Source organism: Thermothelomyces thermophilus, chromosome 1 (assembly GCF_000226095.1).
Source record: "Thermothelomyces thermophilus ATCC 42464 chromosome 1, complete sequence".
NCBI classification, from domain to species: Eukaryota; Fungi; Ascomycota; class Sordariomycetes; order Sordariales; family Chaetomiaceae; genus Thermothelomyces; species Thermothelomyces thermophilus.
Window position 1 is genome coordinate 1,821,437 of NC_016472.1, and position 21,910 is coordinate 1,843,346.

The 21,910-nt window shown below is 56.0% G+C and overlaps 6 protein-coding genes across 6 annotated transcripts; 3 read left to right on the forward strand and 3 right to left on the reverse strand.

Annotated features, from left to right (window-relative positions):
• Positions 1-386: 386 nt before the first annotated feature.
• MYCTH_2313396 (uncharacterized protein) lies at positions 387-2,192 on the forward strand. Its single transcript, XM_003658690.1, has 3 exons — positions 387-731; positions 818-1,134; positions 1,199-2,192. The coding sequence occupies exons 1-3, from the start codon at positions 674-676 to the stop codon at positions 1,256-1,258; spliced, it is 435 nt and encodes a 144-aa protein (XP_003658738.1). The 5' UTR covers positions 387-673; the 3' UTR covers positions 1,259-2,192.
• Positions 2,193-3,268: 1,076 nt separating this feature from the next.
• Positions 3,269-4,930, reverse strand: MYCTH_2294878 (uncharacterized protein). Its single transcript, XM_003658691.1, has 3 exons — positions 4,312-4,930; positions 3,961-4,084; positions 3,269-3,501 (listed from the first exon to the last, which is right to left on the reverse strand). Exons 1-3 carry the CDS (start codon positions 4,479-4,481, stop codon positions 3,433-3,435), a joined length of 363 nt encoding a protein of 120 aa, XP_003658739.1. The 5' UTR covers positions 4,482-4,930; the 3' UTR covers positions 3,269-3,432.
• A 1,266-nt stretch (positions 4,931-6,196) lies between these two features.
• On the reverse strand, positions 6,197-8,709 carry MYCTH_2055546 (uncharacterized protein; the record flags this gene model as incomplete). The annotated part of the gene is made up of 7 exons (XM_003658692.1): positions 6,197-6,579; positions 6,638-6,871; positions 6,923-7,157; positions 7,213-7,431; positions 7,492-7,698; positions 7,764-8,087; positions 8,146-8,709. Coding segments are annotated over 7 exons (2,166 nt in total), but the record flags the coding sequence as incomplete, so codon positions are not given.
• A 1,544-nt stretch (positions 8,710-10,253) lies between these two features.
• On the forward strand, positions 10,254-11,295 carry MYCTH_2294886 (uncharacterized protein). The gene is made up of 4 exons (XM_003658693.1): positions 10,254-10,570; positions 10,625-10,697; positions 10,753-11,087; positions 11,147-11,295. Exons 1-4 carry the CDS (start codon positions 10,418-10,420, stop codon positions 11,273-11,275), a joined length of 690 nt encoding a protein of 229 aa, XP_003658741.1. The 5' UTR covers positions 10,254-10,417; the 3' UTR covers positions 11,276-11,295.
• A 693-nt stretch (positions 11,296-11,988) lies between these two features.
• MYCTH_2141486 (uncharacterized protein) lies at positions 11,989-13,531 on the forward strand. Its single transcript, XM_003658694.1, has 6 exons — positions 11,989-12,061; positions 12,173-12,282; positions 12,399-12,491; positions 12,554-12,707; positions 12,768-12,973; positions 13,039-13,531. The coding sequence occupies exons 2-6, from the start codon at positions 12,217-12,219 to the stop codon at positions 13,165-13,167; spliced, it is 648 nt and encodes a 215-aa protein (XP_003658742.1). The 5' UTR covers positions 11,989-12,061; positions 12,173-12,216; the 3' UTR covers positions 13,168-13,531.
• Positions 13,532-14,775: 1,244 nt separating this feature from the next.
• On the reverse strand, positions 14,776-18,202 carry MYCTH_2294895 (glyoxal oxidase like protein). The gene is made up of 3 exons (XM_003658695.1): positions 17,894-18,202; positions 17,257-17,782; positions 14,776-17,196 (listed from the first exon to the last, which is right to left on the reverse strand). The coding sequence occupies exons 1-3, from the start codon at positions 17,945-17,947 to the stop codon at positions 14,810-14,812; spliced, it is 2,967 nt and encodes a 988-aa protein (XP_003658743.1). The 5' UTR covers positions 17,948-18,202; the 3' UTR covers positions 14,776-14,809.
• Between the last annotated feature and the right edge of the window lie 3,708 nt (positions 18,203-21,910).

Here is a 21,910-nt window from a genome sequence, read left to right on the forward strand (position 1 = left end):
ACTGCCCACTTGGACTTGGAACACGATCAACGCTCGTCCGGATGCCTGCCGTGGTAATAGACAAGATAGCCCGAACCTGGATCTCACACGAACACACCCCAGCATCAGGCCAGAGACCCGAGACGCAGGCAAACCCCCGGCGGCTCATCTGATACACGAGTTCCGGGGCTCCGGTGCAAGCCCTTCAGGGCGAGTGCCACTCACTCCCGTCCGACGACACCCGGGCCGATCGAGAGAGGCTCCAATATCAAGTCTGCGCTGCCCCGCCGACCGTGGTTGTCTCGGGATTTCCTCCGCCTCTCTGCCTCTGTTCCCTTTCTTCGCCGCTCGCTGGTCGGTAGCCCTCTTTCACATCGATCTCTTTTTTATCTCTTCTCTTGGATCCTGGTCCCTCAGGTCACCAGTCCATCCGCAGGTCCGGAACCTCGCCTTTCTTTCGACTTTTTGCACTGTATTAGTCTGTTTATTCTATTTTTTTCCCTCCTCCTTCTTTCGGGACCGAGGTTCGTTTCGTTACGGGGTATCTATCGGTGTGGTACTCGAGGATCGACAAGAAACTACGCGTGTGTCCGGACGTCGCAGGGAGACGAGGAACGAGCCAAAGGCACGCCTGGATTGGAGAGAAGAAGTGTATGGGAACGCTTGGTTCGACAATTGCTTGCTAGCCAGAATCATGGGCAGGCTGATCAAGAACCACTGGGCAAGGCTCATTGTCCTCTCGGCAGCAATGTGTAGGTGCAGTTCAAGGATACTCTCGGATCGTTTGCAAGGGTTCGCAAGGGTTCACAAGAAATGTGATGCTGACAGAAGCCTGCAGATCAGGTTGCTGCCGCGGTGGAATCGTACTTCTGGCCCAAAATCTTTTGGGATTTCCTCACGAAGACGCTTGATCCGGCGGTGAGACCGATACCGGTCCTTCAAACGATCAATCTCATCTTCGGCATGATCCTCCTCGCATGGGAGTGGCCGCTCAGCTTCATCGCCGGCTTAAGTATCCACCGCAGCCTCGAAGCCCGCCTTGCTTTCCTCCCATTGACCGCCCTCGCCGCGGCGATGATATACCAAGGCACGAACGCGGCCATCTACTACGTGATTGGGCTGGGAGTCTACTTCTGGGCGTACAGTGAAGGAGAGGTCTGTCTCATTTCGGGCATCGTGACAAGTGCTGCTAGAGCAAACTGACTGACCTCGGAAACAGATGATATGCGCGAAGCCGTGGACTCTTCCTCAAAGGACCCCGCGGGGTCCGCGTGTCTAGAGCGCGGCACACACCGATACCTGTTCATATAAATGTATATATACACATATATATATACACGCGGTGTAAATACTCGGTGCCGACAACAATTCTCCAGGCCCCCGTTCACGACCTCGCCATGTCCCGCGACCTAATCAGCCCGAGTCTTTCTCGACCCTGCAAACATCACGCACCAGTCACATCGCATCTCATCCACGCGACCGGGAACGATGGGGTTGAGAGATTATCCAGGCGTCGCAAAGTGAGGAATGTGGCCCAGAGTGGGTGGGGAAATAGAGATCCGTACATATGTCATCAACAACCGAAACGAATACTTTTTTTTACATTGATATGGCGATCCGACAGCTTTCTGTTCCTCATTTCTATTTGTTCCTACTTATACCATCATCTTGTGGTTGATATGCGCATGAGCATGGTTTCTCTCTGGGGTAAAGGAAAGAGGGGGGAAGGCAGTGACAGCATGGCGAGCATGGCGTTTTGTTGGTTCTTTTCTTCAACCTTTTTTTTCTTTGCAGGGTTACGAATGGTGCGGGAAGTTGCAATACCCAGGGTGGAAACTGTTCCCTGGGGATGAAGGGCAACTCTTGGACAAGGCCGGAAGGGCGAAAGTCCAGGAGATAGGACAGAAGATACATACCAAACCAAAAAGGTATTGTCAATCGTAACTCTGCACCTGCTGCTCTAGACTCCACCAACCCCGGCTCGCCTTGTTGCTTGACTTGCACTACGTTGTAAGGGGAACGCAGTTGAAAGATAATCAGGGGACAATAATAAGTTTGGTTGCGTCGCAACCCTGCCGAAACCAAAACGCTCCTGAAACTCGTAAAGGAGAAGACCCGAGCCAGCGCTACCCCGGCAAACCGAGGGCTCCATGTTTTCTGAGTGGAGAGGCTCGGTTACTCATTGCAGTCATCGAACTCTTCTACCACATCGTACTCTACCACATCGTACTAGTGTATGGAGAGTGCATTCAGAGAGCATTAGGGCCTCATCAGGCCAACACTCCGAACCTGCGCACATACATACCTCGGTGCCTGAGGCAGGTACAGGACCACTGAGATCTGATTGACCTACCTGAGCATTCAGGTATCCCAGGCACTTTAATGCAATCGCCGTTATTCTGCCCAGTTTACCGCTGCGACCTCAGCTTCGCATGGTTGTACATACAGTACCGAGCACACGAAACAAAACAAGTTTGGCGCCTCAAGCGTCAGAACTTACGAGAAACGACGACGACGACAACAACTCCTCGCCTCGCGGCAGATGATACGCAGGGCGGCCCCTCCGCCAACGAGTCAGAAGGGGGAGAAAAAAAGTCAGTAGACTGATATTTTATTTCTTTCCCCCCCCCCCCCCCCTTTGCCCTTGTGAAACGCTCGAGTCATTCCATGGTTCGTTCGAGCAAGGAGACTCCCCGCCAGGCACTGGGAAGCCAAGCTTCCCTTGGTTGTCTCAGGTAGGGACCCGAGTCACGTGGCGCTTAACTGCCTTACCTAGGTAACACCACTTCACTAGTACAACACGTGTAAGGGGTTCCGTAACCCTCCACCAACTCAAGTTACACGGCTTTGACTTCCGCGGTGGTCAAGGTAGGTTGGCGAGGTCGGGTGTACCTTCTGTGCGACCCCATGGACAGAATATGCCGCGGCAACTGAAGAGATCGAGGTGCAGTACAATGTCCGACGGAAGCGAAGAGACTTCGCCAAAAGGTGCCATCGTCTGCTTCCGGTGTCCCGACAGTCACGACACAATGCTGGCGTAGCTTACAGATTGCGGGACAGTATTTCTCATCGCCGCGCACGTGGGAGCCACTCGGAAGGCAATGGAAGTACCATCCACATGTCATTTTCCTCGTGTCATTGCGACTACACTATGGGAGGTAACCCGAGAGCCAAAACCAGAACGAGATTCGACGACTATGCTGCCCTCACGCAAGGCTTTCCTGCGCGCTCGTGAACGACCAAGTTCGAGCGCACATGTAGAAACGCGCAGGCCTGTCAGATCCATCCCCGGTATCAATCCCGTTTCCACGTTTGCACCGACTACCTGACCTGAATATCAAACCTGTCGCCGTCGAGATGGTGCCCTCGTCGAGGCAGCCATTCCCTCGCTCTGGGCTTCTTCTGACATCCGATCTCCAAGAAAGGGGCTAGACGACATGGCCTGGGGTAGGTTTAACGCTTTCCCATCATGCCGACGAACTCGCCGTTCGAGTCGTTTCTGCGGCCTTGGCGCTCGGCCATCTGCAGTTTCGTGAACGTCAGCATAACGGTCCCGTCGTCGCGTGGTGCTTGTTGGTCGGGTGGGAAAATATGAGGCCGCCATCAGCGAGCAAGCCAAAGCCGAGGTAAGCGCCGCAACCACGCACACTCATCCCGGCGCCATACGCGTGAGGACTGCGCGATCTGATCCGATCTGCGGCGTTCAATCAAGCTCGGTAGGCTGGCCCCCCAAAGCGGCCGGCTGAGGTAACCGAATACCGCGGGCGGGAATCGACAGGCGCTGAGCCGTTTCGCGAGCCGCCCAGGCCGCCCTCTCGAAAGTTTCACCATGACCCGCCGGTGACATGACCGCCCGTTCTCCTCGGTCGCCGTGCGCATAGAGACGGCGTAACAGGCGCAGTGTCACGGCGAGAGGGAGTGACGAAATGTGTCCAACCCTTAAGGGGAAAAGGGGAGAAAGAATAGGGCAGGTCGACATACCTCAAACTCCTGCAGGCTGCCCTTCTCCAGGATCTTGAGCACCGCCTCGTCCTCTTTGGAGGTGCCGAACTCGTTCTCGAGCATCGCCTTGGACGCACCCCCAAGCAGACCTTGAGCCCCGTGCCTGTGTGTCAAGACAGCCCTCGGTCAGCACCAGCTCTCTTTTTTTTCTCACTTTCTCCCTACGTCATACCAACCCCCTTCCCTCCTCTCCCACTACCGTGCTTGATGTATGCACTATGCGCCGTCCCTGTAACGGCGGACACCAACTCCCGTCGTAACACATACATATGTGCCAACAACAGACAGACAAGGAAACTTACGGCCAATCACTGCAGGGGTGAACCTTACCGATGCGTGGTAAACACCTTGAACGAAGACACCACCTGGGCCAGCGGCACGCTCCTGTCCGTCTGCCACTTCTTATAGTCCTCGACGCTGTCCAGGAAGACGAGGAAGTCCTCGTCGGTGTTGTCGCCCCGGTAGTGCACCTTAACGTGGTTGACGTCTCCGCGCGTCATCTTTGGCGTTTTTGTTGGTGTTGTTAAAGGGAAATCTGATACGGTGAATCTGATGCCTATTCGTGTGTGTTGACTCGCCGGGCAATCGCGTGCTCGTCGGGCACCGAGTCGTTTGGTCGTGTGTAAGCGGGTGTTGCTTGGTATAGGTGTTGTTTTCAAGAGTGTCGTATTGAGAGAGTTTGACGGTTTGACGATACTGGGAGAACTAGCTTAATTTATCTTTTCCGGGAGAGATTATCTTTTCCGGGAGAGCCTCGACAAAGGTACGAGGGGTATAGTGCTTCATATAAACGAAGCTGGTTTGCTACCATACGAGTCGTGCGTTCTTGCCTTTCTCCATCACCCGTTGACTCGAGTTGTTGACGTCATAGGTCAAAGGTGACGATGAGGCAGCGCCTCGACCATATTTCCCTTCAGGGCAGAAGCACTGTATGAATGGCGATCAACTTACTTCTCGAAGCTCCGCGAAGCACTGCACCTTCGCCGCCCCATTCATACAGCCTCTGGTCAAACCCACACCAACCCCATAAACACCCAGCCCCCTGCTAGTTTGCTTGTTCTCTTGACGTCATCCGAATGAGAGACCGGGCTGGAAGAGGGGGATTGCCCGAGTCCTCGTGACTGTTTACACTAGACAAGAGTGCAGCGTAGTACAGAATGGCCAGAAACCTGAATGTACTAGGCATGTACATGCATACAGATTGCAGTATGTCCGGTGCCGTCTTCACTGGGAAGCCGCAGCGTCGCAGGCCCAACTTCCATTTGATTGAATCCCGTGAGTGTGCCTCTACCGAGTCAGGCCGTCTAATGATACAGTACTCCCTCAGTAACCAGTAACCCATAATCCGAGCTCATCACACCCAGCCTTTCGTGTGCACGACGCCGTCCCCAGGTCAAGAGGATGGGACACCAATCGCTTTTTTTATACCCCGTCTTCCCAGCTCAACGAGTCTCGTTGCCATCTAACCATCCCAGCTGTGCTGTACCCGAATGCCCAAGCCCACCATCTACCGGAACCAACTCCGAATGCCTTCAGCAACCGCCCCTTTCCGTCCCACACCCGCCTCCTTAGTAACCCGCTTCTTCTTCCTGGAGAGCCTCAACGATCTGGATCGGAACAGAACTCTCCCCGTCTCCGTCCTCACCTCACTCTCTTCCTTCTCTCCCTTGCCCTGAACTTCCTCCCTCCCATGCCCCAGAGCTTCCCCATCTTGCCCCATCTGCATCTCCATTTTCATCGCCAACTCAACCTCGGCCTTTTTCAGCGACGCCGACTTCTCGCTCATATTGGAGTGCTGGAAGCTTGGCCGCCGAGATGACGACGCCGCTGCCTGTGCCGCCACTTCCTTCATCGTGCGCATGGCAGCCGCAACTGACTCGCGCGATCGAGACTGCTCTTCTTTTATCCCCCTTCCGAGTTCATCCGGAGCAGATGCGCGGCGTTGTCCGGGCCGCGCTGCCATCTCGAGCCCGTTCGAGTCTGCCTCTGCATCTGCTTCGGAAGAGGCTCGCCTGTCTAGCTCGGCGGTGCCATCTCCATCGTGGCCGTAGTCCGGATCGGCGGATGCGGAACGCACTGGCGCCGAGCTCGCCCCTCCCTCTTCCGTCATCGGGACCACTCTCGGAAGCCCGCCCTCACTCGTCCGTCTTTTTAGTCTCGTAGCAAACGAGGGAGCGGCAGCACCTGTAGCCCCGCCTTTATCCTTGTGCTGTTGCAGACTGACCGAGCTCGCAGAGCGCCTGGTGAAGCCCCCCGTGATGTTCACGGCGCTCAACTTGCGCATCATTGACGACGCGGATGCCCGAACGAGATGTTCGCTCCTGGCTCGGGCGGTTATCCCGGGGAAGGGTAACACGTCCCGAGTCCAAACGTCCGCTAGCATGGCTTCGAGCCGCGCCCGCTCAGCCCGGGCTGGGGCTAGCACCGGGATGCGGCTGTTTGTAGTCAGCAGTGACTGTGATCTGTTGATGGAGGGGTTGCTGGAGACCGTGGGGCCTTCCTTGGCGGCGCTGGTGTTTTTGAGGATGACTTGATAAAGCGGCGATTTGGGTCCGATGGTTGTTGCCCGGTGGATCGACACCTTTCTGGCAATGGTTCCTGCCGGGTTGTCAACGAGCTTGTCCCCCCAAGTCTTCAGCATCGTCGAAAGACGTACCTGGCTTCCTAAACACCGTTCCCATGGCCTTGATATTCAACGCGAGGAAGCCAAATATGTCCGATAGCGTCTGATCCTGGCCGTCAGGGTTGTCGTTTGGCTCGCTACTCCTTAGTCGTGCCCGCCATTCCAGCTCCTCTTTCGGAGAGCACGCCGTCAAGATCAGCTCGTACAGCTGATTATCGCATAGAAATACAATCTTCCAAGAATGTCGCGCCGTGTGGCATTGGAGACCTGCCTGCTGTCAGCATCCTTCGGGCGGGGGTGGTGAACATATGGTCCTACCTCGGCCGTTATCGACCTCTTCCACCTTGATATTGCCCAAGGCGATGCAAACTTGAATCGTATAAATCTGATCGCTTCTACCAGCCGTCGCGAGGCACAGCCAGTCACGAAACAGGAGGGCTACCATGTACTGTCCACTCACGCCGTCCTTGGTCTGCCAGCAGACATGAAGGGCGCCGCAAAGCCGAATATGACCAAATAATCGGATGCGGTTCTTGGTGGCTGCATCTAGCTGCTACCGCCTGTCAGTCGCTGTCCGAGCAGAGTACCTACCTGCCGAGAACTCATACCTGATCCGGAAACCTAAGTCGATCCCGGAGGATCCAGGTCTTCTCCAAAGCCGACTTTGTGCGAGAGTCATTAGTGGCCCGGTTGATTTCGGCCGTGGCTTCGCGGAGTCGGACGAGTGTGTTGTCAATGATCATGTGCGAATAAGGGCAGTCAATGACAGGGGTATGCTTTAGAAGCTCCGAGAAGAGTAGTGGATATCTGCACACACGTTGAATTGGCTGTTCGTGTCAGCCCTATTCTTACATCTGGTCCAAAGGGGGGGGGGGGGGGTTGGTTACCTTAACAAGAAGATCGTCAATGGTTAGGGCCCGCCGCCTCGATTGATGGTCATCACGATTGTTGGCCGAATTCAAGGACGAAGCCAGAATTTCGAGTCCTTTTTGGTAGGACGCCCACCCAGGAAATGTGCGCTGCGCTGCAGCTATGTCTTTGATCATGAGCTCATATCTTGCTCCGTACTCCTCATAGATAAAGAAACGGTTCATCTGGGAACCGGTGGTATAGTCAGCATGCCGCCAATGGCCAGTATGTGGGGGGAGAGTCCTGTTACCCTCTTCGAAAAGATCTTTGCAACCTCGGCCGCCGTTTGTGGCTCTGCTGCCATTCCTGGGAGGTCCGACAACCATGGCACCCTGTCCCTACCCTCTGGTATAACATCCAGACTCCTCCAGCGGCGGTGTCCGCGAGTCGACGAGTTCGATTCGACCCGTTTGATGGCAGAATCTAGCTGCGCGTACTCTGAATCCGGTACCACCCGGCGCAGTTCTCCCAGTATCTCCTCGTGAAGCTCCACAACATCGGTCAAATTCCTGTTAACAGAAGCCCGCAAGCCGGGGGGAGAACTGGGCAATGAGGCAAGAATGGTAACGTAGACCTGCACCCGGTTAGACCAACACCAGTGTCATATACGATCCCATAAGACGAAGGCTTACGTTCATCAAGAACTGCACGTCTCCGATGTAATTCTCCTCAGTACTGATTAGCTCCTCCAAGATACGTCGTCTTTGTAAAGCCCGCTCAACAACGCCAGGATCCACGGGCCCCTGCCTCTCCGAACGGTAGCTGTCCTCAGAAACTCGTGGCCCGGACATTGAGGCCCTACTACTGCGCTCCGTTCTCCGGCCATGCGAGGACCGGTTTGTGGTTTTCCAGGAGCGCGTCCATAGGCTGGCGCTTGCCATGGAGATACTTGCACTCTTGGCCGCCGCGACGAAGGCGAAGGATGATGACTCGGAAGACGAGTGCCTGCGGCGGGAAGGACCCATTGCCAGAGAATGGCCACCCCAGGTTCCGTGTGGCCCAGTCACAGGGCTGCCGTCGTATCCCAACGCCTCTTGTTGCCGCAACACGCGTTTGTGCAACGTCTTCATCCATTTCTGGAAGGGCTTGGCCGAGCGCGGTTCTGGCTGGCAGTGGCTCTGGTCGACTGGCTCGTCGCCCAGGGAGGATCCCGCATTACCCGAGTGCTCTTCCCGCTCACCACATGTTGAAAGCATGTCCCCCAATGTATATGCATCTTGCACTGCCTTGGAGCTCGTCTCTCTTCCGCTGCCTTCTGATGTCGCCTCGGAATCTGCGCTCTCAGACTGTTCGAAACCATTGGCGAAATTTGGCGCGAAAGGATTTGAGGAAGGCGGTCTAGGATCGGCACTCGCGGCGTTCATAATGTGCGGTGAAGGTACCAAGCAGATAAACGAAAATCCAAAAACCGCGAGTGCTCCGACGATCACACCCAAAGGAGCAGGACCAGCCAGCCAAGTCAAAGCATGTTCTGTGCGATATCTGGCCTAATTACCTCCCAAGGCTGGAGACTACCGTAGGTGCTGAGGCAAAGCGTAAGAGATAGGGTCGTAAAGCAGCTAGGTAATAGGTAGGCAGGGCAAGTACCTGTTGTACATACCGTACCGTAGGCAACCGGGGAGTGTTTGTGCCTCAGGGTGCAACGGCAGTCATGAGGAAGAAATTCAAAGGTCGGAAGGAAAGAGGGAATGAACGGGAACGGACTACCTGAGGCTCAACCTTTCAAAACACCATGGATGAAGTTCTTGTAAGTGGCAGGAGCGAACGGACTCCCTGGCCTCTGAGATATGGCCGACCCTGGTCATGCCGCATTGGGAAATTTAAAGGGAGGATAAAAGGCTCAAACTGTGGGTGTGATGGCGGTCACCACCGGACTGTATATTATTGTTGCTAATGGACAATTGCTCGATGCATTGAGACAGCGCACTGGCGAGAGACGGGGCTTGACTGATCATTGGAGCGTCATCCGGACTGCCACGAAATCGCCGGACCCAGCCACGTCTTGAGGCCGATTGGATCCAACCGGGTTTGGGCAGCATCCATGACGACGCAGACGGACGCGTCGTCAGAGAGGTGTGTGTTAATTCAAGCTGTTGCGCAGCCCAAGTCCGGTCACAAGCGTGTTATGGATAGGAGGTCCGGGATGGATGTTTGCCCGCTCGAGTTGGCTTCCAAGGTTTTCTCTCCAATCTGACGAGGCTGGACATCATCGTTTGCGGCTCGAGCGGGGAGACAGGGAGCTTCTGGAACGCGCACCGGGAAACACGAAAATTATCCGAAGACCAGACCAGTAACAAACCTGAACTCAGGGCAGGACCTGACATTGAACAATCGTGCGTTGGGTCGATGAGATGAAGACACGGACAAGGAGCATCGGGTTGGGCTTTTCAGCAGCGGACACTGGACTAAACTAGGCCTACCTACTGCGTAGTACCTGACCGGCCTACCTCAGGTACGGATGATCTTGGGTTACACGGATCCATACGCAGCAGTTATCAGTCGTAAGGTGTGGCCGGGTTTGGGCGCCCTTATAGCCTACCATCCTGGCCGTGGTTCCCGAACGGGAGCCGGTTCTCCGTTTTGGTTCCGATATAAGGCGGTACATACACAGTAGTGGCCCCACGACCTGCCGTAATGTTGCAGGGGTTGAGGTACTGTAGCTCCTGCGCATCCACTTTCAGGGCTGATGTGGCTTCTCCATTGGCCCCGCGGGGCTTGTGCAAGCAAAAGCTATGTACCCCGCGGCTGGTCACTGGACCTTGACCGATCCTCCAGGGCAGCTGGGATTGGCACCTTGACGATACTTGCATCGCGTCATCTCCTACATCGCATGTCTTGAAACACTCTAGGACGATGAGCCGGGAAAATTAGTTGACATCCTGGAACGGGCCTGCCACGCGAACCATGAACAACCTCCACGCGCCCACAGTTCCTTCGGGGCCGACCACGGCGCCGGCCACAAACGGAAATGCTTCCCAGCTCACTATTGCCGAACTCCAACGGAAAAAGGACATCCTCGAAGGGGAGCTCAGGGCCCTCGGTGGTGTGCTCGAATCGGTTCGTGTTCCGCGGCCGAGGTTGGGGAGACATTCCGGCTAACATGCGCTCCAGCACGGAGTTGACATGAACACCAGCCTATTGACTCCGGATGGTTTCCCCCGCGCCGATATTGATGTAGCACAGAGTATGGGAGCCGCGCTTCTTCGTCGAGGTGGAAGCGGGAAAACTAACCGTCGCAGTCCGAACAACACGAGCGCGCATCATCCGCCTCCGTAATGACTGGAAGGACTTAATGGCCCTCATCGAGAAGCGACTTCATGAGCACTTTGCGAGCATCGCAGACAACGATGACGAACCCGCTCCTCCTGTCAGCGCCGACAACGCCGCCGTGAGAGATTCGGTCCCCGAAACGCTCGACCAACCCTTTGCCAAAGTCAATACCGTGTCAGACAACAGCCCGGCCGCGGCCGCTGGTCTCAAGCCAGGCGATCTGATCCGCAACTTTGGATACGTGAATATCAACAACCACGACGGCCTGAAGAAGGTGGCCGAATGCGTACAAGGCAATGAAGGGGTAGGGCACAACCACTTTTGCTACATGCGAACGGTGCGATAGGGCTGACGCGACCGCAGCGAAACATCCTCGTCAAGATATCAAGAAGCAGTGGGGCTGCTAGGCCACAGGAACTTCGGCTGACCTTAACACCGCGACGCAACTGGGGCGGCAGAGGGATGCTTGGATGCCATATCCTGCCGCTGTAACCTAACTGCGCGACTCCTCATCGATAGCGAGCTTGCCAGCTAGTGTACACTTCTGCCGATTCCAGCTGGTTGGGCTCCGAAGCTTTGGGCCAAGATAGATATGCCTGCGGCAGCTCCACTCTGGCCCGAGACAAGGCCTCTCTGGGCTGCGTTTGACGGTGGGCCATGTAATCCGTACAGGATATTATAGTACATGCCGTTTTTGCTTCTTGGGCACCGAAATGGCTGGCCCCGATCATGGAGAGCGGTAAAACAAGAGGCACAGCCAGGCAACCTAAACAGTTTGGGTCTTGAGCCCGGCATCTCCCTAGGTCGACGGCGAGACCCCTTGTGACTGCTCAGCAATTATTCACCAACGAACAAGACTTCAGTGATGCAATTCTAGCAGCCTTGAAAATTTATCTACCGTTTATAAGAATCCCATGTAATAACGTAGGAAGAGAAATCTAACTATCGACGAGTGGCGGATGTGTCGTCATTGAACCGAGGGAACGAATCTCTCGCCTGCGTTAGGCTGGAACCTTTAACTACCGTCTCCCAACATTGTGCTGCGCTTGGCGCACGCGGAAATGCCACGAACGGTCACTCCAGCTCTTTCCATCAACCCGCTTCGCCGCACAGGCCACAATGTCACGTGCTTTCATCACCCCGCCGCCCGACGAGATTTTTGTCAAGGCTGCTGTGGTTCCTAGGAGCTGCGCTTTGAAAGAAACATCACTTCTGGCGCCACTCATTCTTGCAACCCGACCAAACCGCATCTTTCTCTACCTCCACAGCTCCGAAAGAGTGCGTACACTCCCCTCTCTTTGGTTTCTCTTGCTCAGTGACTTCGCTCCCTGCTTCTACAAAACCCCCCCTCTCTATCATTCGCGAACCAACCTGACCTGGGCTGCCTAGATCCCGACTTCCTCTTCCTGTTAATCATCTACGCAGCACACAACATGGCTGCGCAACCCAACGTTCCGACCTTCAAGCTGGTTCTTGTTGGTGATGGCGGTACTGGCAAGGTGAGTTTGACGCCATAACTGTTGACGGTGTCTTTTGTCATGACTTTTTACGCCGACTGCGGGGTCGTGAGTGGGCACCGATGTGATGGCGGCAATGCTGATTTTACGCTGCGCAGACCACCTTCGTGAAGCGCCACTTGACTGGCGAGTTCGAGAAGAAGTACATGGCCACGCTCGGTGTCGAGGTTCACCCTCTTGGCTTCACCACCGTAAGTCGCTCCCGCCCGAGCGTTTGTACCGTGACAGCCCGACGCTGAACAACGCGCTGCAGAATTATGGCCCGATCCAGTTCGATGTGTGGGACACTGCAGGCCAGGAGAAGTTCGGCGGTCTCCGTGATGGTTACTACATCAACGGCCAGTGCGGTATCATCATGTTTGATGTGACCTCCCGTATCACCTACAAGAACGTTCCCAACTGGCACCGTACGTATACAGCAGCGCAGCCACATAGTCCGTCAACGGTAGCGCTAACAAGGCCATCAGGTGATCTGACCCGTGTCTGCGAGAACATCCCTATCGTTCTCTGCGGTAACAAGGTCGACGTCAAGGAACGCAAGGTCAAGGCCAAGACCATCACCTTCCACCGGAAAAAGAACCTTCAGTACTACGACATCTCGGCCAAGTCCAACTACAACTTCGAGAAGCCTTTCCTCTGGCTCGCTCGCAAGTTGGTCGGCAACAATGCCTTGGTATGTTCTTTTTTTTGGATTAGCACCTTGTAGATGAAGAGGATTGAACCTAATATCTTGATCAGGAGTTTGTTGCCGCCCCTGCGCTAGCACCCGCCGAGGTGCAGGTCGACAAGGCTCTTCTAGAGCAGTACGAGAAAGAGATCTCGGATGCGGCCAACGCTCCCCTGCCTGACGACGACGACGACCTCTAAGAGGCTTCCATATGAGGCAGCTCGGTGGAGTGCACTGAGAGTGGTTTAAGATTGGTAATGCCCGTTATGAAGGATAAACGCACCTCCCGAGGCACGCACAGATGGCAATACAGGCATTTGGGAAGGATATCGGGGGAATACGTATTGGTGGGTGGTCGAGGGACGACATCGAATTGGGATCTCGATGGACGGTTGGAGCGGCGGCTATCATGTCTTTGTTTCCCCTGGTTCTGGTCGGGCCAAGATACAGCTCAACCATGACACGCAAGCTAGATCTGAACAACACTTGCTGCATAAATTGCAGCGCTAGGTAGATCAATACGAGACGTCAGTCTCAAGAAAAGCTGTTCTCTTGTCGTCCTGCACCTGTCAAGTCCGAGATTGCCCGCGGCATGTCACCGAGACCGTCATCTTGAGGGCAATGCCCCTCCCTTCTCGGCGGTGAGCCCTTGCTGTGGGGCGTTGGTCTTCATGACATCAAGCGGGGCAGTTAACTTACCAGGGCAGTCAGCCGAGCTTTGTCATCAATCAGAGCCTTGGCGTCTGTTAGTAACGCACAAGTCTATTGGTGGCGCAGCTGGTTGACCCGGAAACAGCAGTGCATCCGGACCCAGGAACATGGTAGTGTAAAGGAGAGGAACAAATGCGAGCCACTGTCTTCGAGCGGCACCGTGCAAATCCGCGGGTCTGGTAACGTAGGATGCATCCGTTCACGCAAAAGAAGCAGGCGCGTCGACAAACGGTAGACGAATTATATACCTTCCTTTTAACTACAGTAGCTTGAAGCTGGTCTTACATTCTTATCGCTGGATACTATTTCTCGAGCGCCTTTCTTGATGGCGGACTTATGTACTGTACATATACATACATGTAGTTAACAGAGACGCTGTAGGCTAGGAACTGGAAAATAATTCACACACAATTGCATGCCTCGCCCTTTTCTGTGTTGTGAGGTGACATTTCACACTTTGCTCTAGTTCCATAGGGCAACTTTTTGCACCCTTGGCTGTTGCTGCTACTCCTCCTCCTCCTCCTCCTCCTCCTCCTCCTACTACTACTACCACTACTTCTAACCAACGTGGGAATGGCTAAAAATCGCTGCTTCGACGTTTTACAGACTGCTGGGCCACGCACGGGTCGCCACATGTTTCTCCCCAACCCCCGCCCTCCTCGCTTCTTTTGGCCACTCGGCGGCACAGTACCTACCTGTATAGTTTGCAAGTTCGGTGCTAAGGCTGTGTTTTTTTTTTTTTTAAAAAAAAAAAAAAAAAAACCGAAACGAATGTAGACTGACGAGCAGTTCAAAATCTGAGTCAGGTTTGAAAGGTAGGTACCGCTTTTGACGTCAGGCAGAGCACATGAGAGGAGTTACGGAAGACAGTGAGAGGTGACTAGACTAGGCTTAAGACAGAAAAGGTGTAATGTATAGGCAGGTGTAATCATTATATGTAAATGTCTCAAAAATTGTTCTCCAGATGAAAGCTTGTATGATAAATTCCACCCCTGTTAGTAATAAAAAAACGAAAAAAAGAAATGAAACCATAGCCATCGTTTTTTATCCCACTGCCGGGGGGGGGGGGAGGGGCATGCATCCTCCCTCCCTCCCTCCCCCCCCCCCTCTCTCTCTCTCTCTCACTCTCTCTCAGACGCCGGGGACAGAAAAGTCGGGCGCCTGCGGCCAGTTGCCGATCTGGCCCGCGTCGCCGCCGATGCGGACGTAGACGCCGACGGCGGGGATGCCGCCGTCGAGGACGAAGAACTGGTACCAGCCAGGGGGGCAGATGTTGGCGGTCGGGGGCGCGTCGACGGTGCACGAGGTGCCGCGGCACGAGACCCTGGGCATCAGGGTGCGGGCGCCCATCGAGTTGCCGTGCGTGCTGGCGACGGAGCCGAGGAGGGTGGCGGTGATGTCGCCGTTGCGCGCGGGGCTGCCCAGGGTGAAGGGGATGCCGGTCTGGCCGTGGGCCCAGTCGCGGTTCTCGAGCGTGAAGGTCGGGCGGGGCTTGCCGGCGAGGAGGTACGGGGGCAGGAAGACCTCGACCCGGTACTCCTCCGGGTTCACGCCGTCCTCCGGGTTGGAGCCCGAGATGAGGACGCGGCCGTCGAGCAGCGTGATGGCCTCGGAGTGGTACATGCGGGCGATGGTGGTGTTGGCGGCGACGGTGATGCGCGAGCCCAGCGGCTTGGACGGGTCGTAGAGCAGCGCGTTGAGGTTGGGGCCGACGCCGAGGCCGAAGCCGGCGACGCCGTGCAGGGCCCCGTTGGCGATCAGGTAGGTGCCGTCCGGCAGCGGGGCCATGCAGGTCATGACGCGGAAGGACGGCATGCGCTCGATCTGCCACTCGGGCTCGTCCGCCTCCGGGTAGATGGACACGCAGTTGTCGAGCGCGTTGCCGGGCCCTTCGGTCGAGCCGCCGCAGATGAGCACGCCGAGCGGGTCGGTGTAGGGGTACTTCTGCGGGAGCAGGACGGCGGTGCCCTCGAGCGGGTACGTGCGGCCGCCCTTGGGGTCGTTGGGGGCGCCGGGGGCGTCGGGGAGGGTCTTGACGGTGTCGAAGGTGACGGGGTCGAGGATGCGGGCCTCGTTCCAGTACTGGACAAAGATGCCGCCGCCGGGGAGGATGCAGAGGAAGGGATACAGGTTGTTGGGGTGGGTGCGGTCCAGCCAGTCCATGTACAGCGGCGGCGTTCCCGTGTAGGGCAGGATCTCGATCGAGGGCGTGGCCGCGTCGTTGGAGCCGATCAGGCCGCCGACGACCATGACGGAACCGTTGGTCAGCACCAGGACGCTGGGGTACCAGCGGCCGGCCTGGAGGTGGAGCACGTTGACGTTCTCCTGCCAGTCGTGCGTGCCGGGGACGCCGGGGGCGCCGTCGGGCCAGTACAGGCGGGTACCGTAGGTGGCCTCGCCGGCCCACCCGCCGACGTTGAGCTGCCGGCCGGCCTTGTCCGGCAGGGTGACGCTGGCGGCGCAGAAGACGTCCGTCTTGATGTGGAGCTCGCGGAACTCGAGCGTGGCGGGGTCAAACTCGTACGCGCCCGTCTCGTTGCCCGGGCCGGTGGCGCCCTTGGAGATGAAGGAGACCTTGCCGGTGATCGTCTCGTGGGTGATGAGCGGGATGTTGACGCCGTCGACCAGGAACTCGTACTTGCCGGCCCGCCAGTCCTGCGGGAAGTCCCACGAGTAGAACGGGGTGCCGATCCAGAAGTAGGTGGTGAGGCGGGCGAGGCCGCCGCAGATGGCGGTCGAGTTGCCGGCGCAGACGACGTTGCACTCGCTCTCCGGCCGGAAGGTGGCGCCGTGGGTGGCCATGTTGGCCGGGTCGCCGCAGTAGCACTCCTGCCCGTACTCGAGGCCGGCAGCGTGGTAGCCGAACTCGGCGCAGCGGTCCAGGCACATCTCGGGCGTCATGATGTCGTTGAAGAAGATCTGCCAGAAGAAGGTCCGCTTGTCGTTGATGTTGTCCTCGGCGCAGCCCTGGTACTCCCAGTCGCCGATCTTCTCAATCGGGGCCGGAGGGGCGTAGATCTTGGGCGGCCCCCTGGAGACGATGCTCAGGCGGTCTCCGGCACCGCACTTCTCGCCCGGGGCGCCGGGGCAGGGAGTGCTGCAGTCGGCCTCGTCGGTCTCGACACCTCCGTTGTGGATGGCATCGCCGCAGAAGCACTGGACAGCGTACTCGGTACCGGAGACGGTGTAACCGGCCTCGGCGCAGGCGTTTGCGCAAGCCGCCCGGCTGTTGGTCTGGCTGTCCGGGAGCTGGTACGGCAGGATACGCCCCTGCTTCCCGTCGATCCAGCATCCCTGGTAAGACCATCCCTCGGGGAGGCCGGTCGCCGACGGCACCGAGGAGCTCGAGGTCGACCCGGCGCCCGTGGTCGAGGTGGCCGTTGGCTCGTACTGATTCTTGTAGCTATACACGTTGAGACGGTCAGGGCCACCACAGAACTCGGTGCTGTTGCCGTTGCAGACCATGCTACACCCGCTGTCGGCGGGGGCGCCGCCGTTGGCAATCGTGTTACCGCAGTCTAGTTAACGAGTCAGTCCAGGTCCGCCAACGTTCCCCTCTTCCCGGAACGACCACCTACAGCATTCTCCCCCGTACTCGACGCCGGCGAGGATATAGTTGGCCGCGCGGCAGGCAGCCGTGCACTTGGCGACCGTCATGTCCGCCCCCGGAAGGCCGGGGTTGTAGGTAAGGGCACGGCCGGTCTTGCCCTCGGCGTAGCAGCCCAGGTGGGTGAAGTCGTTGACCCCTGGGTTCGCTGCTGGTCCGGTCACGGCGCTGGAGTGGAAGAGCGACAGCCTGCTCCCAGCTCCGCAGGGCTCGCTGGGGGCTCCCGAGCAAGGCATATTGCATTCCGAATCGGCGACCTTCGCCGAAGAGGAGGCGAGAGTGGTGCCGCAGAAGCACTCAACCGAGTACTCGGTGCCGGCATACGGGAAGCCCTTGGAGGCGCAGTAACTGAGGCAGGCCGCATTTGTCATGTTGGTGCCATCGGCATACGAGGCACTGTTGATGGTCCGGCCAGGCACATCGGTGTAGCATCCCTGGTACTCCCAGGAGTCCGGAAGGTCCGTAGGGATTGAGAGCTGGCCAAACGAGAGTGGGAGCTACCGCATATAGCGTCAGCTGTGCACAGTTCTCTCTCTCTCTCTCTCTCTTTTTTTTGACCCAGGCTCCGCCGAGGCCGGGTCGGGAAAGCCAGGCAGGCATGCTCTTACAGATGACAGGGCGAGAGACGCCAGAAGCGTCCTTGACGATGGTGAGGCCCTCATGAGGATGACTGGGTGCGTCCGTTTCTCGGACGCTAACACCAGCAACAAAAAATAGACAGGACAAACGAGCGTCAGGGGGGCTAATGAAGCAAAGGCAAAAAGAGAAGAAGCAAATGGGTTCAAAAGGCGGGTTCCATTCTCAAAATATGCGAGGTCCTCAGCCGCGCGGGTCTACACTAACTATCGTGCCGAGCCCTTGGTTGCCCATTATCATGAGTGACACAGACAAGAATTCAACGCGGTACTCCAGTTAGGCACTAGCGTATGTTCGAAGCGTATGCAATCCGTATTCTGTTCTGTTCCCCGAGAACGGATTAGACTGGGGCTCCCACCGTAAGCCAGCAAAACGGGGAAGGGAAGAAGCGAGTGGGAGTGGGGTGACCCGATTCACACCCAAGTGTGGATAGGGCGGCGGCCACGGTTGCCAGGGCTGGTGGGAGTTGGAGGGTGACAGCGTGGGTTGAAGAATGCGACAGGGGGTCGTCGATAGATCGCATCCACGTTGGGAGCGCGGAATCGCCAGATGTGACCTTGTCCGCTGCTCTCTTGGACAGATAGGTGTATCGGCTGAAGTGTGGTCATCTCTTCCCAAAAAACAGGAAATAAAAGGCCCGCAGGGAAGACAATTGCCGCTAAAGTGCTTCTTGAAACCTGCCCGACTCCTGCATCTTCGCAGGCACGCGAAGACGTCCCCTGGGAGACTTGTTGAGCCGCGAGAGTCGGACAGAATGGAGCGCTCGGTTCCCCCGTACGCTAATGTACGGATGTACATACACTACTTGGTATAATAGGGGCGGTCCACCCGCTGCGCGTGAAAGGGTTTTGGTCGTGAGCTCCGTACTGATACGCTCCGTAGTGTAGTGTATGGTAGTGCATATCCACTCTGTACAGTACACTCGATAGTCGAAAGTGCGGATTTTAGTGTACTGTAGGCCTGTCCTGTCCTTAGGCTCCCTACACTACTGTGTTAGCTGTCAAAGCTGCCTGATGAGGGATACCCTACACTCGTGAGCTAGGGCTGAGCTCCCGGCGTGGAGATCAGCGCGCCAAGACACAAGCATCGCGCTCGTGGCCCCGTCGAGGATCCAGGGACCGCGGATCCCGGCCACTGCCGGCCGAGCCTGGTCTTGGGCCAATTGCTGACAAGGGACGACTGCATGAGATGGCCGTGACAATATGTAAGCCCGCAGCTGCACGGCCGTGGTCAATACGAGATGGGACGCCAGCACTCCGGATGCCGGGATGATGTGTCAAACAAACAACCCAATCCATCCTCTTCGTCGCCCGTCTCCCCACATATCCCAGCCAGAAACCGAGTTGTCTACTATGTAGCTTCTTTTCGTCTTGCGGCGGCGCCGGGTTTCTGGGATTGACTATTGAACGGCTAACTGTTGTGTATAAAGTAGTGTAGTGTAGCCCGGCTGATGTGGAAAACGAAATGAAAGTTCGAGGTTTTCTGTAGGAAGGACGGAGTAGTGCCTACTTTGTCGATAAATTTACCTAGCTCATGAGCGATTTGCTGGGTTGGCAGCCAAAAAAAAAAGGAAAAAAAGAAAAAAGAAAACGTTAAATCAGCCTGATCGACACATTATCAACGGCCAAGACTTCAGCTAGGTTCTTTCCATAGCCTATGTGATGCGCAGTACTCTGTATGGTAGTTAATTGGTTATCTTCGGCAAATGGTTCGAGAATCCAAAACAGCTGAAGCTGAAAATGCACAAAAAAAGGGATGGCGCGGCGTTCGGCCATGCTCATACCCCACCAAAAAATGGAAGGCCCGCGCTTGCCTGAGGGTATATTGCTAAACTCCGTGCGAAGTAGGGCAGAGGTATTTACCAATTGCACCCAGTAGAAGGTCCCTCGGCTGAATTTCCGTTTCGATGTTGTTATCTTTTGCCAATTGCTCTCCAGCTGCTGCCTGGAAGCGAGCGCCCACTGACTATTTTGCTCTTCTACGGAGTACACTATCAAGAAATCCGCAGTGGCCTTCGTACATACAGTACCTGTGCAATCCCCGTCAAGGAATGCATGGGCGACACGTGTAAATGCGCCCTATAATAGCGCACACTATGGAGTGCACTACCGCAGTAGTAAGCTAATTGAACCCGTCCACCTGCTTGCCAGAATGAGGAGAATAGTTACCGTTTGTTGTCGTGGGTATCCTTGCTGTATAGTGGACGTAGACGGACCGAGTCCGGTAAAATTTCATCAAGTTCGTTTTATTATCGATACTCCCATCAGGGGATCGTTGCTGCCCTGGGCAGAGCCGCCCTTGTTGATGATCCTCAACAAGGGATTGGTGGATCGTCTGATCGTCTTTGATCTGGATCGCGTCCCCGGTAGGTGGGTCATAACCTAGTGTAATCCGTACTCCGTACTGGAAAACGCATCGCCGCGAAACCCATAAGTGGGGATAATCTGACGAACATCCCCCCAAACCGATGTTCAAAAACACCCGAATTTCTCATCTTTTTTTTTTTTTTTCGTATACCCAACCTGCAGCACTTCCCCTCCCCGTCATGTGAGGGGCGGTTGACCTGCCGTTAGGCGAGCTTAGAGAGTCGCTCTCCTGCAGCATCTCGACTCTCGTATCTGCTTGTGCCCCGCTCTTGTGCTTACCGCCGATCCTATCATGGACAACATGACGGCATGGACGGCATGGACGGGGCCGTCGGATCTCAAAAAAGGGCAGGACTCGGTTCAATACTGCGGTAGACAGTCGGACTTATGGAAACTCTCAACGCTCTTGGCACACACCACGATACTGTCAAGGCAATTATCACAGGCGTGGGATTCCAAGAAGATCAGGTAACAGAGCCCCAGAAACTCACACAACAATTTTCAACTCTATGGCGTTAGACAAAGGTAAAAGTCTTCCGGCCTGGTGTGCCTACCAGCCGATGCTCACACCGCAACGTTGCGGGGGGAGAGAAGAGAGAGAGAGAGAGAGATACAGAGAGAGGGGTTATCGCGCTGCAATGCGACGTCAAACCGGCTTAGAATGGCTCTCTAGACTGGTCGTTAAGAATCGTTCAACCGAACTGCGCCGAAATGCGCGTTGCTCGCTCACTCTATGGTGGTCAGCAAGAAGGAACTGAAGAACACAAAGAAAGAGAAACGCAAGCCAGAGGCACCACCCCACCCAGTCTCAGCCGCATATCCGAGCCCTAGTGTAGGGACCGTTGAAACCCCGTTGCGTTTTCGCCATGCCTCGCGGGGTAAATGGTCTTCATAGTGCCTCCATACTTGCAGGCGAACTCATCTCTTCACGTTGTTGTGTAAACTGGAATGTCGGGCCAGACCTCTCTGCCTGGGCAGAGCATGTCACCGAATCAAGAGTCCGGGCTCAATAATAGCACGAACTACACCGCACCGGCACTGGCGGACAAAGAACTATAGCTTTCCATTGGAAGAAGGCACTTTACGTGCATAGGTACCTCTGCTGAGGTGGTCTTGCTCACTGCAGCCAACTGAGAATTGGTCATTGGACTGAAACGTTGTTGGGAACGTTGTTGGGGAAAATTTCCCTGCTTTGGTGACCCTACTGACTTCAAGTCTTCCATTGACGACTGGGGCAGCACGAGACCCTTGCGCACCTCAAGGAATGACATTAATCTACTGAGTAAAACAGGAATCTTGGCAGCAAAAGCAACGTCTCGCACTCCGTAGAGAACTCTTTGTCTGGCCCATACAGACCGACGTACTTGTACGGACAACATCATCAAGCACATATTCCTGTACTGATGTTTCCTACATACATGTGCCACATTGTGCTGCTGTGTGCCGTGCAGCAGCAGCCACCAACACGCCCTTGGCCTATTATGTATGTAATGTATGTACACTACTTTTTTATTCCGCGGTCCAGGCAATGCGGCCCCCTGGCCACTGTAAACAAGCAAACAAGCCGACATTTCCTCGTTCGGTTCGAACGACAAATACCGTTTGGTAAATGCAAAATGCAAC

Bases quoted from the DNA above. Each gene is read 5' to 3' on its own strand.
- MYCTH_2313396 (XM_003658690.1), top strand. From the start codon at position 674: ATGGGCAGGCTGATCAAGAACCACTGGGCAAGGCTCATTGTCCTCTCG. The intron at 732-817 runs GTAGGTGCAGTT...AGAAGCCTGCAG, and splicing joins TGTCCTCTCGGCAGCAATGT to ATCAGGTTGCTGCCGCGGTG. The intron at 1,135-1,198 runs GTCTGTCTCATT...CCTCGGAAACAG, and splicing joins GGGCGTACAGTGAAGGAGAG to ATGATATGCGCGAAGCCGTG.
- MYCTH_2294878 (XM_003658691.1), bottom strand. From the start codon at position 4,481: ATGACGCGCGGAGACGTCAACCACGTTAAGGTGCACTACCGGGGCGAC. The intron at 4,085-4,311 runs GTAAGGTTCACC...CTTGACACACAG, and splicing joins AAGGTGTTTACCACGCATCG to GCACGGGGCTCAAGGTCTGC. The intron at 3,502-3,960 runs GTATGTCGACCT...ACGAAACTGCAG, and splicing joins GCAGCCTGCAGGAGTTTGAG to ATGGCCGAGCGCCAAGGCCG.
- MYCTH_2294886 (XM_003658693.1), top strand. From the start codon at position 10,418: ATGAACAACCTCCACGCGCCCACAGTTCCTTCGGGGCCGACCACGGCG. The intron at 10,698-10,752 runs GTATGGGAGCCG...TAACCGTCGCAG, and splicing joins CGATATTGATGTAGCACAGA to TCCGAACAACACGAGCGCGC. The intron at 11,088-11,146 runs GTAGGGCACAAC...ACGCGACCGCAG, and splicing joins GCGTACAAGGCAATGAAGGG to CGAAACATCCTCGTCAAGAT.
- MYCTH_2141486 (XM_003658694.1), top strand. From the start codon at position 12,217: ATGGCTGCGCAACCCAACGTTCCGACCTTCAAGCTGGTTCTTGTTGGT. The intron at 12,708-12,767 runs GTACGTATACAG...CAAGGCCATCAG, and splicing joins GAACGTTCCCAACTGGCACC to GTGATCTGACCCGTGTCTGC. The intron at 12,974-13,038 runs GTATGTTCTTTT...TATCTTGATCAG, and splicing joins TGGTCGGCAACAATGCCTTG to GAGTTTGTTGCCGCCCCTGC.
- MYCTH_2294895 (XM_003658695.1), bottom strand. From the start codon at position 17,947: ATGAGGGCCTCACCATCGTCAAGGACGCTTCTGGCGTCTCTCGCCCTG. The intron at 17,783-17,893 runs GTAAGAGCATGC...TATATGCGGTAG, and splicing joins CGTCTCTCGCCCTGTCATCT to CTCCCACTCTCGTTTGGCCA. The intron at 17,197-17,256 runs GTAGGTGGTCGT...CTCGTTAACTAG, and splicing joins CGAGTACGGGGGAGAATGCT to ACTGCGGTAACACGATTGCC.